The 13893-nt window shown below is 36.9% G+C and overlaps 3 protein-coding genes across 5 annotated transcripts; 1 reads left to right on the top strand and 2 right to left on the bottom strand.

Annotated features, from left to right (window-relative positions):
• Positions 1-108: 108 nt before the first annotated feature.
• On the bottom strand, positions 109-1469 carry LOC7494261 (uncharacterized). The gene has a single exon (XM_002313690.4). The coding sequence runs from the start codon at positions 1266-1268 to the stop codon at positions 312-314; it is 957 nt and encodes a 318-aa protein (XP_002313726.1). The 5' UTR covers positions 1269-1469; the 3' UTR covers positions 109-311.
• A 998-nt stretch (positions 1470-2467) lies between these two features.
• LOC7472137 (tRNA-splicing endonuclease subunit Sen2-2) lies at positions 2468-6697 on the bottom strand. 3 transcript variants are annotated; one of them, XM_024608782.2, is made up of 3 exons: positions 6542-6697; positions 3349-4090; positions 2468-2809 (listed from the first exon to the last, which is right to left on the bottom strand). In XM_024608782.2, the coding sequence occupies exon 2, from the start codon at positions 4065-4067 to the stop codon at positions 3360-3362; it is 708 nt and encodes a 235-aa protein (XP_024464550.1). In that variant the 5' UTR covers positions 4068-4090; positions 6542-6697; the 3' UTR covers positions 2468-2809; positions 3349-3359. The 3 variants fall into 3 exon arrangements, with proteins under 3 accessions (XP_024464550.1, XP_024464551.1, XP_002313727.1); XM_024608783.2 differs by lacking the exons at positions 2468-2809; positions 6542-6697 and adding exons at positions 4160-5530; positions 5571-6509 and having other exon boundaries at positions 3208-4090; XM_002313691.4 differs by lacking the exon at positions 2468-2809 and having other exon boundaries at positions 3208-4090.
• Positions 6698-8185: 1488 nt separating this feature from the next.
• Positions 8186-12592, top strand: LOC7494262 (translocase of chloroplast 120, chloroplastic). The gene is made up of 2 exons (XM_024608787.2): positions 8186-8419; positions 8811-12592. Exon 2 carries the CDS (start codon positions 8827-8829, stop codon positions 12307-12309), a length of 3483 nt encoding a protein of 1160 aa, XP_024464555.2. The 5' UTR covers positions 8186-8419; positions 8811-8826; the 3' UTR covers positions 12310-12592.
• Positions 12593-13893: the final 1301 nt, after the last annotated feature.

Raw genomic sequence — 13893 nt, 5'->3', positions numbered from 1 at the left:
GTCAGTGACAATCCAGCTCCATCCATCACATTACAAGTATCAGCAATATTCCCAGAGCGGGCAGGCCTTCAAAGGTAAGAGAGCAAGGTTAGAAAGAACAAAAAGGAATAAGTGTGCCAACCACAACCATATACACAGACCCTTTATACATCATAAACAAATAATTTAGCATGCGTGTAGACAAACGAACAGTTTACCCCATTAAGGACAACGGAGCAAATTTCATCCACCCAGAAATTAATTACAAGAGATGATGACTCGTAATAAAACTCTAAAAAATGGAACAAGAACTCAAGAAAAATAGAGAAATTTTAAGCCTTCCCTTCAACCCTTGCCCGAGTCAATCCAACACATGCATCAACAAAATCCTCATCAATAAAATCTGTGGAGAAGATCTGCAACTTATCAGCACATCCCCTTGAGAAACACTGTGTTATGAACAACCTAGCATATCCATGAATCCGGTTGGTCACAGGTTTAACACATACAATTGGGTTATCTGCTTGTGGTGTAACAGTATTCTCCACTCTGTAAAAGTATTTCCTTGACGAAACCGGTGGCTGTTCACCCAAATACTTCATGTTGCTTTCAAATTTTGTTGATGGCAAATCTGTGTCGATCCAATTATCTTTCAAATAACCGGCACTCCACAACGGGCTTCCATGTTTTGGAGCTGGTGATTTCCTTGGCTTCCATACACAGATTACCCTCTTCGGTAACAATTCCGCAATTGTTTTGCCAAAAACACTATCGTCCTGATGGATCAGGTATTCTCCAAGCTGTTCCTCCAAGTACTTGTCAAACTCTGGAGGATCCTCATGGCCAAACTCCGTCCTGACCTCAAGAATTACGATCTCTGACTCAGTTTCTAACAAGAATTTCTTGAGGTCTCGAATAACAACATCAACACTATATGTTGTCAGGATTCCATGGCAGACCCGACGGTCTTCCTGAACCCGAATATCAAAAACTCTGGTGCCTACACAAAGCTGACGGTAGATGGACAAAGACTGACATTGAGCGAAAGGACGAGTGATCAATGGGATGCCAATCCTATTAGAAGCAGAATCATGGGTTCCAGGCCATACAATTTGGTTTATGTGAAGTTTCTCAGGGTTGAACCCAGCCATCCAATTCTTCCCGTCTGATGGACGATAATCAGAACCTGGATATGTTTCTCCAGAGCTTTCCTCAAGATCAACCAAAACCTTCTTCTCAGTTGAGATTTCTTTACGCCTTTCAATCTGTTTAGAGATCTGAGAACCCATTTTTCTATGTCAGAGATGATGATGAAGAAGAAGAATGTCGAGTTCTTCCTCTTCTTTTCTTTTTCTTGTTGTAGGCACGGCAGGCTTTATTGCACAGGAAAAGAATTGGTTTGTGGGTTTTATTGCGCAGCATTGTAACGTCAATTGGATGTAATTACCATCCAGTTAAGACTTCTGGAAATATAAAAACAGATTAGGAAGATTATTTATTTGCTTCCATTGAATTTTTCTCAACAATCTTGATTATGACAATGACATTCTTTTTTTCTTTAATTTAGGTGCTTGCTTCGCTTGCATTATTGGCGTGGAGTTATAATCGAGATAATATTTCCTTGGTTGGTCCACCTGTGTTGCCTTCCAAATTTGTTCTTGATGTTTGTTGGTTCTGCACAAGTTTTCCCCCTCCTCTACGCAAAATCTGTTCTAAATCCACCAGGGTAATAGAGGTTTTGCCCTTGATAAGCTACCACATGGCAGCAAAAACCACAGTTCCTTGTACCAGGCTCAATCATCCATATACACCTTATCAAGTATGGTTTCACCACTAAAAGTGATTGGGGGTTTAATCATGTCCATAATTTAAGGTAATTGTCCTCTTCCATGAACTTTATTGAAGATGAAAGGAGTGGGCCATCTCTTAATTAAAAATCATGGATCATGCTCTTCCCTGTTAATCAATCAATAATTATTTTCTTCGCATTGATGATGCTATGTAGTAACCTCATCAATGATGTCCTTTCCAAGGTATATTTCCATCCTTATCTTCTCATAGGCCACGAAACTCTTTCATTCAAGAGATCAGGCAATCAGATAACTACAAACAACTGCTTCAAATAAAACGAAATAAATGAAAAACAATTGATAAAGGAATAAAAAATAAAAAATAAAACGTGCTATGCACGAAAAAAGTCAAAAACAGATACCAGCTCCATAGCCCACATGGTAATACAACTAAACGAGTTGAAAGGCATCCTTGAGATAAGTGGAAAGGCACTAGAAAGAGATTTTATATGAAAGTATTAACAAGTCACCTGGAACTTGATAGGAGACAGACTAGGTCCTCCTATCAAGTATTCCTAAACATTTTTACACCGTATTCCTAAACAATCCTCGAAAAACTTTGGTGGCCCTGGCTAGCATACGGGTAGTATTTTTTAAAAAGCTAAAATCGTTGAGATTTTAAGGATACCGTAGCACTGTTTTTCAGAAAAAATTCATCTTGATTTTTCACTAAAACTAATAAAATGATGCTTTCCTGAGAAAGCTACACTTTTGAGTATTGCGTGCCACATTTTCTACATGTCAAATGCTGCAGTCGCGTTCCAAAAAGCATGGCTGTCATGGCGTGCCTAAATTCCACTCGTGCCTAAATTCCACCAACTTCTGCATTTGATGTCTGGCTTCACATTATCACACGCAAACATCTGTGGGTTTATGTCAGGGTGCACGCAAATAGAACAAGCCATATGCATGCTTGGTAGGTGATGGCAATCGTTACTTGTGGCATTATATATCTATTCTGGTGAAGCTTGCTTGCCTTTCTGCACACACAATTCATTGTTAGCATGTGTTTGCAACTTGCAATTTATATCTTGATGAACTACTTGTAGAGTAATGCACTGCTTTCGGTTCTAGCTTGTTCGGTGATTACAGTGATGAAGAAACTGGCTCCATTTTTTTGTATTTTGCTCACTTTTCAACTTGGTTTTGGTATTGTGCTGTGTGATTAACAGGTCTGAAACCCAACACTTTGGCTTTATCATTAGATGCCCTTTTCTTGTCTTAAAGCATCTAATGAATGATAAAGCAAAAAGATCGGCTTTTACACCTAGTCAAACTGGACTGGAGACACTTACACGTTGCTGAGGCCATCACAATAGGAAGACCAGCTCCATGATCAAAACTTGACTTGCATGTTATCAGGCATGAAAAAACAATATGAAAAACAGACGAACATGGATTTCTTACACCAGCAGTCACAAGCATTATAAAAACAGTTATCCAGAATACTTGGAACATTCATACTCAGTTTATGCACAGAATGACAAAAGCAAACCAGATATTTGAAAGCACATCTTACTTCGCTCCATTTTATGAGGCTTTCTTATCATCACGGCTTTGTTCTGGACTCCATCTCGTGATTGTGCACTCCTCAACAGAGTATCTCTCCAAACAAGATGGAGAGATAGCACCGTGGCCATTTTTGTCAACATTCAGAATTAACAACGTTTTTGCAACACTTCCACAAAGTCTAATAGTGCAGTGGAAATCAGACCACACCCTCAATCTCCCAGTATCCCCTTCTGATAAAACAATCACAGCATATTCTGAATGTACCAAAGATGGATGATGCTGGTAAGCAACAAAATCCACGCCATACTGTAATCCTGGCCTGAGAACCCAATTTTTCATACGAAGATGAGAATACGCCTTATAAAAATCCGGGAATTTTTCCTTTTTCAATTTCATATACAACCACAAATCTAAATCATTTTTAACAAAATTATCTTCACCAGCAATCTTTAAACATTTTAAAGAATAACACAAATAAAATGCTTCCTCCAAACCCAACTGAAACCATTGCTTTTCTTTCTCAGCTGTGATAATGGGTTTACCGAAACATGCCCGTGTGAGAAGCTCAGTCTGTTCTGTTTCCACTGCAAGAAGCACACTACAACCTGAGAGTGATGCACATGCATTTGACTGAAGAAGAGAAGATTGAAGCTGTGAGACTATTTCTGACATGGGATCTGCTAGTGCTTTAGCTTCTGCTCCTTTTCCTTTCCATCTTGGCCCCATTTTTTTAAGTATCCTTTAAAAATCTGAACAATGAAATAGATATATAAGCTTTAAGAACCAAGGGACAAAATAAGGTTTGAGGATTTTCTCACTTATCAAAAAGAAGAATTTCCCAGAAAATTCACCAGAAGAACTGCTGGGAAGAAAAAGAGAGGAATGGTTGCGGCCAAGGAAACCTTAGGTTTTTCTTTCTCGGTGCTCATCAAATTGAGAAAGCTCGGCTACTTTTAAAGTGTTTCAGAGTTCAAAGGACTGTTTTACCCTGAACTAACGGTCAATTATTAAAGCATATTATTCCAAGAGTACAAATTTCTCTCGGACATTATACCAAACACTTTATAAGCACTAACATGGTCACCACAGTGTTCGTACATATGAATGAAATTATTGAAATTTGAACCCATTTGGGTAAAAAAGAACCAGGTCTTTTTAATCCATTTAATTGCAGATGAATATGAAACCTTTGCCTAATTTAAGAGACTTCAAATATGCGCTTTGTTGTATAAGGTAAGCTAGTGTCTGACAAGGTAAGTGAATGCCTTCGCGTGATAAAAGCTGATGAGAAGAGACTGCTTGTGTGAGCTGGGATTGATTGGAGATGTTGATGATGGGTTGGGTTCTGCAAGTAAGGTTTTTGGTAATGTGCTGTTTAGTGGGATTTGGGTTTAGTTTTGAGAGACTAGAGAGTTTTGGTGGAGGAGGGAGAGAGGGCATTGAAGAGATAAGAAACCATGTAAGGGTGAGCAAACGATGCTTTCATTCTTCATTGATGGTGGTTAAGGTGGTGGTGGTGTTGAAGCTTTGGGTCCAGTGAGGTTGGCATTGTAGGTGGTTAGGGATGACAATGAATACCCACAGGTCAGGTTTTGGTACTATCCATATTTGAAACTGAAAATACTATTCATACCCGATCCAAAACCTAACAGACATGGATTTTAGAAACTCAAACCGAACCCCATCGGGTCTTGAGTATATATCATACAATGCAATGATGCAAATATATATCATACATTCATTCCAACAAAGGAAAAAAAATTCTTAATATCACAATATCAATCCATGCCAAGCTTAAAAACAAACATCCCAAAACCTGAAATCATCTATTTATTATTACAAGTGACTTGCTGCCTTGAGCTGGAGACCAACTAATTTATGTTCCTCTGCTTCTCACAACTTTCTTCTTGACTTTTATCAAAAGTGATAAAAAAGCAAGCTTTAAATGAAATGGAAATGGTTAGCAACAACTCCCTTATTCATGTAAATAAAATAATGTTTTAAAATTACAATCCTTGGTACAAACTCGATTTAACCTACTCCTCTAGTTCTCCATATAAGGCTCTACAACTCATTTTATTCCATACAAGCTTTTTGAAATCTTTCTTCTCTCTGTCCTTTAAGCTATAAAATGTCATCTAAAGTTGATATTCCTACTGAAACAAAAGCTGTTGCTAAAGGAACAGCACCTCTAAAAGGAGCTTATACCCATGAAAACGTTGAATACACCTCTAAAAGGAGCTTATACCCATGAAAACGTTGAATACAATGGGCTTGTTATATTTGACTTCGTTTTGAGGCTAGGTGCTGTAATAGCAGCTCTACCTGCCACTGCCACAATGGGAACTAGCGATCAGACCCTTCCCTTCACTCAGTTCTTCCAATTTCAAGCCAGTTATGATGATCTTCCCACTTCTCAGTAAGCCAATCTTTTATTGATCGTTAGTTAATACCAAGGTTAATATCTGCTTACCAGTTTTAGATACTTAGATACCACATTGCAGTTTTTACCATAGATTTCTTGTCACACAGTATTGAAGCATTGAATTCAGATCATAGAAACCATCTTCTGCACTGACTGAGGAATTATTGATTACTGCAGGTTCTTTGTGATTACAATGGCAATAATTTCTTGTCACACATAACTTAATAGGGGTGGTTCATGAGTCTCGTGACACATGCAAGTGACTTAGTTTGAGTCTCTATCATCTAAGGCTTTAGCTGTTCATTTTTCCTATTTATTGAAGCTATGAGCTATTACACCGAAGCCACATAAATAAATGGCTCAGAAGTTTTTAGCTTTTTCTCCAACATTTTCTAGTGACCAAAACAGATCAGATTCACCCTCCGCACACCCAGATGGAAACAAAAAAATCACACCATTACTTGAAAAACGTTACATTTTTTCAGAAACTCCGACTCTTGGCCTCAAAATTACAAGACCTAATCCGAGCTATTGATTCCTTATTTTCTCAGCAAATCGTAAAACCAAATCTGACCTTCTATACTTTAGCATCTCCAGAAAAATAATTAAGAACAGAATCAAATCTCAGGTACCATAACACGTTAAAATCGAACAAAAAAATAAAAAGAAAAATTAGAAACACATAAATCTCAGCAGATCGAATAAAAAACAACAATAGTATCTCTTTTCAGTATAACAAAAAAAATCTAGAAAAATATAAATGGATGACACTTACTAGCTAGAAGTTGCTGCCTTGCTGGAGCTAGGAAGGGCGGGCTGCTGGAACTGCTGCTGCCGGCTGGAAAGAGTGAGAGAAAGAGAGCGAACTGAAGCGAGAGGTCTAACGGCTGAGGAAGAGATTTCACCGTTATTTTTCTTTATATATACTATGGCATTATTGTAAGTTTGTAACTCTATCAAAATTTAAAAACATTTTTAATTATATATATATATATATATATATATATATAGATGAAATAAGAAATAATAAATACTCTTGAGACACTGGAATGATTTTTTTAATTAAAATTTTTTATTTATTAGGTTTGATTTTTATTTTTTTAATTGTTATATATTATATTTTATTTGAAATAATTTATAAAATTATTTTTTTTAATTTTTAATTTTTTATATTTCAGATCTAATCTTTTTTTTATTACTATTTATTTTAATGAAAATAATATATATATATTTTTTAATTTCATCATTCTTTAACAATTTTATATGTTAGACATAATATTTTTTTATTACTATTTATTTTATTTAAAATAATTTATGAAATTTAATTTTGTTTTTTTAATTTCATCTTCCTTTTAACATTTTTATATATTAAATTTGATAATTATTATTTTAATAAATTTAATAAAAATTAAAATATTAATAAGTTTTTTTTTACTTTATGATATAGCCATATACTAAAAAATATTTTTTAATTTATTTTTTATGATATTATCAAACATAAAAAAAAATTATTTTCTATAAAAAAACACTTTTAAAAAATATTTTTTAATAAACAAACAAATTATATACACTATCAAAGTTTTGACCTCTTCGTGTATTGAAATAAAATTGCATAGATTCTTTTTTCACCTTTCTTTTTACCTTTTAAAGTTATATTTTATATATATTTTTTTAATTTTATCTTTTAAAATTTGATTTAATTTTATTTTTATATCACCTTTAATTTTTAATTTTTATTGTTATTTATTTTTATCTTATATTTTTTAATTGAAATTTTTATTTATCAGATTTAATTCATATTTTTTTAATTATTATTTATTTTATTTAGAATATTTATGAAATTGATTTGTTTTTAATTTCATCATTTTTTATTTTTTATATAAGTTAAATGTGATATTTTTTTATTGTTATTTATTTTATTTAAAATAATTTATAAAATTATATTTTTTTTTTCTTCAATTTCATCTTCTTTCAATATTTTTAAATGTCAAATTTGATTCATATCCTTTTAATAAATTTAAAAAAATTCAAAAATCAAAAAGTTATTTTTTAGTTTTTTTTCATAATATAATTAAATATTAAAAAATATTTTTAATTTGTTTTGCATTACACAAACAAATATAAAAAATAAATTTATTTTCTATAAAAATCATTTTAAAAAATAATTCTCAATAAACTATAAAAGTTTCTACCTCGTGCCTCGTGTTTTGAAATAAAACTACGTGGATTCTTTTCTTCCCTCCCTCCCTTTTTAATTTATAAAGTTGTTTTGGGCTTGAAGCCCTATATCTCATTTGTAAAATTGTATCTTGATCAGCCCTGTAATCATGGCCCATTATTGTTGCTCGATAGAAAAGGAAAAGAACAGAAAAATATTTGCCCTTAGTGAGAGGGGAGACTATAAAAAGGGGTTACGGGAGGTGAAGAAAAGGATAACATCCCCGCGCTCCTATTCTCAACCTGACAACTCTTATCTCCTTCACTTCTCTTCTACTGCTAATTAAAAGACACAGCTACTTAGCTTCTAAGCACTTGCTCTTTTAGTACAAGAATACACACTGTCTTGAAATCCTATGTTAAAAGAAACAAAGAAAAGTTTTGTTCTCTTCCTTTAAGGACTTGGAACTTTCCTTATACACAGCATCCAACGCAGGTAAGTTTTGTTTCTTTTATGTTTCGTTTCAATGGCCTTTGCTTTCATTTCTTCCCAGAAACCCTGATAAAACATTCTTGAGACCTGATTTTTTTCATGGGGTTTTCTGCTTGTGATGTTTTAAATTAAATTAGATATCCATGGTTTTACTTGCCTTGATTGGTTACAGTGAATTTTTCTTCTGATTATTGATTCTTTGTAGTGTTCTTTGGTGTCTTGTTGTATTTTACTATTAAAGGTGTCTTTATTTTGATTCATTTATTGCCATTGAGTTGGTTTTGATTGACGGAATTTTTCTTTGTAGGGAATAAAAAGAGTTGTTTTGTGATTATATGTCAGTCTCTCTATTCAATGGTTTCGTATTTGATTTTGTTGGAACTTTGATTTGCAGGTAAAGATTGTTGAAAATGGAAAATGGAATTGATAGAGTTGTCGATGCGACGCAATTAGAAAACAACATCAATGTTAACACTGAAGTTTCTAGGGATAAGGTGGAGGATAAATATGAGGTTTTGGGTGGCGCGGTGGAGGGAACAAATGAGTTGTTGGGGGATAAGGTAGAGGAGAAGGTTGCGGTGGCGTCCAGTGAATCGAAGGATTTGGAAGATGAGGTTTTTGTGGAGGCACTTGAGTCAACCGAGAAATTGCATGAAGAGGGAGTGAAGTTTGAGTCAGATGGTGGTGTTGAGAGTGTTGGTGACTCGAGTTTGGTGGTTGGGAATGCAAATTTGGATGTGGGAAATGAAATGGAGAAATTTGAGGCACATGAGTCAGAAGGTGGTGATTCTGGTTCAGTAGTTGTCATTGAGAAATCAGATGTAGGAAGTATGATGGACAAATTTGAAGAGCCGGTTTTTGTTCCTGCTGAGCCTGGGAATCCCGAGGGGTTGACTGAGGTGGTTGGTGAAGAGAAGGTGGTGGATTCGGTAGGTGGAGAGAGTGTCCGTAAGATTGACGAGGGAGGGACTGTTGTGGAAGTGGAGGGCAGTGTGTTGAATGGAGGGGAGGTTGTTTCAGTTGAGCTTCAAGACAGAAAAGGTGAAGGACTTCATGAGAATCCGGTGAAAGTTGATACAGAAGACCAGGATGACAAAAGTGGGGAATTGATAGGGGATTCAGCTGGCCTTGATTCGGAGGATGGGATTCACAAGGGTGGGCATCCAAAGGGCATTTCAGCAACTGTTGATACAGAACACGGAGATACCAGCAATGGAGACTTGAAAGATACTATAGCTTCAGTGGATCCAGAGCATCATGAGGAAACTCCTGAACTGACAGCTGCTTCAGCTGTCCCACATACAGCCCTGGAAGAATCAACGGTGGTAGCGGAAACCGGAAGCTTAAATTCTTTAGATAAGTTTGTGAATGAGAAAAATGAAGACATTCAGGCAGATACTGCTAATTTGAGAGCAGAGGATAACAAGGATTCTGAACCAGAGCATGCTGCTGAAAAAGGTAATGATGCTGGCCAGAACAATATTGTGTCTGGGCACCCTGAAAGGATTGCAGAAACATATCCAGAGAAGCAAAACACTCCAGTAAATAAAGAAGGTGAAAGGCACCCTGAACCTAAGCTTGCCTCTTTATCTGGAAAATCTTTGCGTCCTCCCTCCCTTTCCCATCCAGCTGGCCTTGGGCGTGCTGCCCCACTCCTGGAACCTGCAACTAGGGCAATGCAGCAGTTGCGTGCTAATGGAGCCATGTCTCATATGCGCCCTCAACAGCTTGATGACCCTACTGATGGGGAGTCAGAGGAGCACGATGAGACTCATGAAAAACTCAAGATGATTAGGGTGAAATTTTTGCGTCTAGTGCATAGGCTTGGATTGGCTCCCAATGAAACTGTTGTGGCACAGGTTTTATACAGATTGGGAATCGTTGAGCAGCTGCGAGGGAGAAATCGGGGTCGCATTGGCACCTTAAGTTTTGATCCTGCAAGTGCCATGGCAGGACAGCTTGAGGCAGATGGGCAGGAACCCCTTGATTTCTCCTGCACAATTATGGTTCTTGGAAAGACTGGGGTTGGAAAAAGTGCCACTATCAATTCAATATTTGATGAAGCAAAGCTCCCCACCAATGCTTTTCAATCTGGTACAAAAATGGTTCAGGATGTTGTGGGAACTGTTCAGGGGATCAAGTTACGGGTCATTGACACACCAGGCCTCCTTCCTTCCGGGTCTGACCAGCGACAGAATGAGAAAATCCTTCTCTCAGTGAAAAACTTTATCAAGAAAACTCCTCCAGATATTGTGTTGTATTTTGATAGGTTGGACATGCAGAGCAAGGATTTTGGTGATCTGCCCCTGTTGCGAACCGTCACCAAGATATTCGGTCCATCTATATGGCAAAATGCAATTGTTGTCCTCAGTCATGCTGCTTCTGCTCCACCTGATAGTCCACAAGGTACCGTTTCAAGTTATGAAATGTTTGTAACTCAACGTTCTCATGTTGTTCAACAAACAATTCGTCAGGCAGCAGGTGATATGTGGCTTGTAAATCCCGTTTCATTAGTTGAGAATCACTCTGCGTGTAGAAGAAATAGGGCAGGGCATAGAGTGTTGCCTAATGGTCAGGTTTGGAAGCCTCAATTGTTGCTACTTTCCTTTGCATCAAAAATCCTCGCTGAAGCAAACGCTATATTGAAGGTGCAAGATGGTCCACCTAGGAAGCAATTTGCAACTCGGTCAAGAGCTCCTCCTTTACCATACCTGCTGTCATCTCTTCTCCGGTCAAGACCACAAGTTAAGCTACCTGAGGAACAGTTTGGTGATGAGGATGGTTTAGATGATGATTTGGACGAGTCATTGGATTCTGAGGATGAGTCTGAATATGATGATTTACCACCATTTAAAAGTTTAACAAAAGCCCAGGTGGCAAAGCTTACTAAAGCTCAGAAGAATGCATATTTTGATGAGTTAGAGTACAGGGAGAAACTTTTTATGAAGAAACAGTTGAAGGAAGAGAAAAGGCAACAAAGGATGATGAAGAAAACTGCAGTGGCAACCAATCCTCTGCCTGGTGACTACAGTGAAAATGCAGAAGAAGAAAGTGAAGGGCCTGCATCTGTGCCCGTTCCCATGCCAGATTTATCCTTACCTGCTTCTTTTGACTCTGATAATCCTTCCCACCGGTACCGTTATCTTGATAACTCCAATCAGTGGCTTGTAAGGCCAGTTCTTGATACACATGGTTGGGATCATGATGTTGGCTATGAAGGTATAAATGTGGAGAGATTATTTGTAGTTAAAGACAAGATTCCTGTATCCTTTTCTGGCCAGGTAACGAAGGACAAGAAGGATGCCAATGTTCAAATGGAATTAGCAAGTTCTATAAAGCATGGGGAAGGGAAATCAACTTCACTAGGTTTTGATATGCAGACTTTAGGGAAGGACTTGGGCTATACTTTACACAGTGAGACAAGGTTCATTAATTTCAGGAAGAACAAGGCAACTGCTGGTCTTTCGGTTACTCTATTGGGTGATGCCTTATCAGCTGGAGTGAAAGTTGAGGACAAGTTGATTGCTAATAAGCGGTTCCAAATGGTCATGTCTGGTGGTGCAATGACTGGTCGTGGTGATGTAGCATATGGTGGTAGTCTGGAGGCCCAACTGAGAGATGAAGATTATCCCCTGGGTCGTTCGCTATCCACTCTTGGACTCTCTGTTGTAGATTGGCATGGAGTTCTAGCAATTGGTTGCAATATACAATCTCAGGTTCCTATTGGAAGGTCTACAAACTTGATTGCCCGTGCCAATTTGAATAACAAGGGTGCAGGACAACTCAGTATTCGCATAAATAGTTCAGAACACCTCCAAATAGCTTTGGCAGGTCTCATTCCTCTATTGAGGAAGCTTTTTGATTATCATGAAGAAATGCAGCTTGGACAATGAAGAAAACTGGGCACTTCTTTTCCTGCAGTAGCCAAGCTGTGACAGGAAACGCCTTAGTTCGCTACGTTGGGATGGTCATTTATAAGAATGAGCAAACCTAAGCTTTTCTTTTTGTACTCTCCTTTTTCTGCCGTTGTATTTCAACATCGCGTTACCTTGATAACATTCATTGTAGCAGTTTTGTTAGATATTTTCATACGGTGATTTTTGTTCCCTCTACACCACCGAGCCAAACAATGTTTCTTGTTCACTCGTGCCTCTGTCAAGCTATTTATTCCTTCTACATTGGTGTGTACATTTGTTCATCTTGTCCAACACGTGCATTCACCATCTGTTACTATTTTCTTCTTTTCTTTTAGCTACACTAGTTTAATATTTTCGCTGTCCGCCGTGGAAAGTTACCCAGAGCTTTTATCTTGGAATTGTGTGGTGTTAATCCTCACTAATCAATGGCTATTCCTGCTTTCTGCCAAGGGCAATTTTACTGATGCCTGTGGCCTGCAGGTGTGCTATCAATGTTCACAAAATCAGAATTCCGGTTTCAAAAATGCTGTCTTCAAATAATGGTTCCAATTCCAATAGATGACATCATGGGAAGTTCCAGACTAAGGAAAATCTAAATGCAATGTTAATGCAGCTTGGATAAGCAGACTAAGAGTGGTGTTTAGTGATGAACATGGTTCTTTTCTTGCAGCAAAATCTGTTTTCTGCAGAAATGTCCCTAGAACTAAGTGATGGAGGCTATGGCTACATAGGGGGCGCTTTGTTGGGAAAAAAGATGATGGCTGGAGACTTGAGATATTCGAGATGGAAACTGTCTCGAGCTGATTCATGATGTCCCTAATATTAAAATTTAAATAACAAAACATTCATCACTTCAAATTTCACCATTGCCACCATTCTCTTAAGCTTTTAAATTAAACTAGATCTTTGACAAGTTTGTTATAGTCTGTATTTCTTACATCTTCATTGGCTTGTTCAAAGAGTGGCTCATATTCATGGCTAAACAGGGAAACAACTTGGACATGTTTTTGCTTTCAGTCAAGAGAACCATGTTTACTTTTGTTGATACCTTCACTGTCTGCTTCCAATAATTGGAAAAGGCCAACAAGAACAGCACTGACCCAGAAGGATTCTCATGTCCATTACTAGCTCGACCAGTTTAAAATAATTCAGGCCCTCTCTGCCTGTATAGACCACTGTTGTGTGTCAGTTCTGGCAAGCCTTTGAAAAAGTGGATATTTTCAATTTAACTTCCACGTCAGTTCTACATTATATTTCTATAGATTGACCCCAAAATAATAACGAAAAGGGCCCCTCGTCATCATACGCGCGTTGTCGCAGACTCGCAAATAAATTTATGAAATTTGTTTAACATTTTAATTAATTTTTTTAAGCTAACGAGATTAAAATAACTATAGTTTTTTTAATTGATTATGTATTTTATAATATTTAATTTCATGTGTGTGTTTTTTTTAGTTAAATCTATATCATGAATATGTTTGACTTTAATAAATAAAAAAATAAACAGACATGCAATTAATTATTTACATACCTAAACATCTAGTTAAAGGAACAATAATT

This window comes from Populus trichocarpa, chromosome 9, assembly GCF_000002775.5.
Source record: "Populus trichocarpa isolate Nisqually-1 chromosome 9, P.trichocarpa_v4.1, whole genome shotgun sequence".
Lineage (NCBI taxonomy): Eukaryota > Viridiplantae > Streptophyta > Magnoliopsida > Malpighiales > Salicaceae > Populus > Populus trichocarpa.
This window is presented reverse-complemented; position numbering and strand designations above follow the sequence as displayed.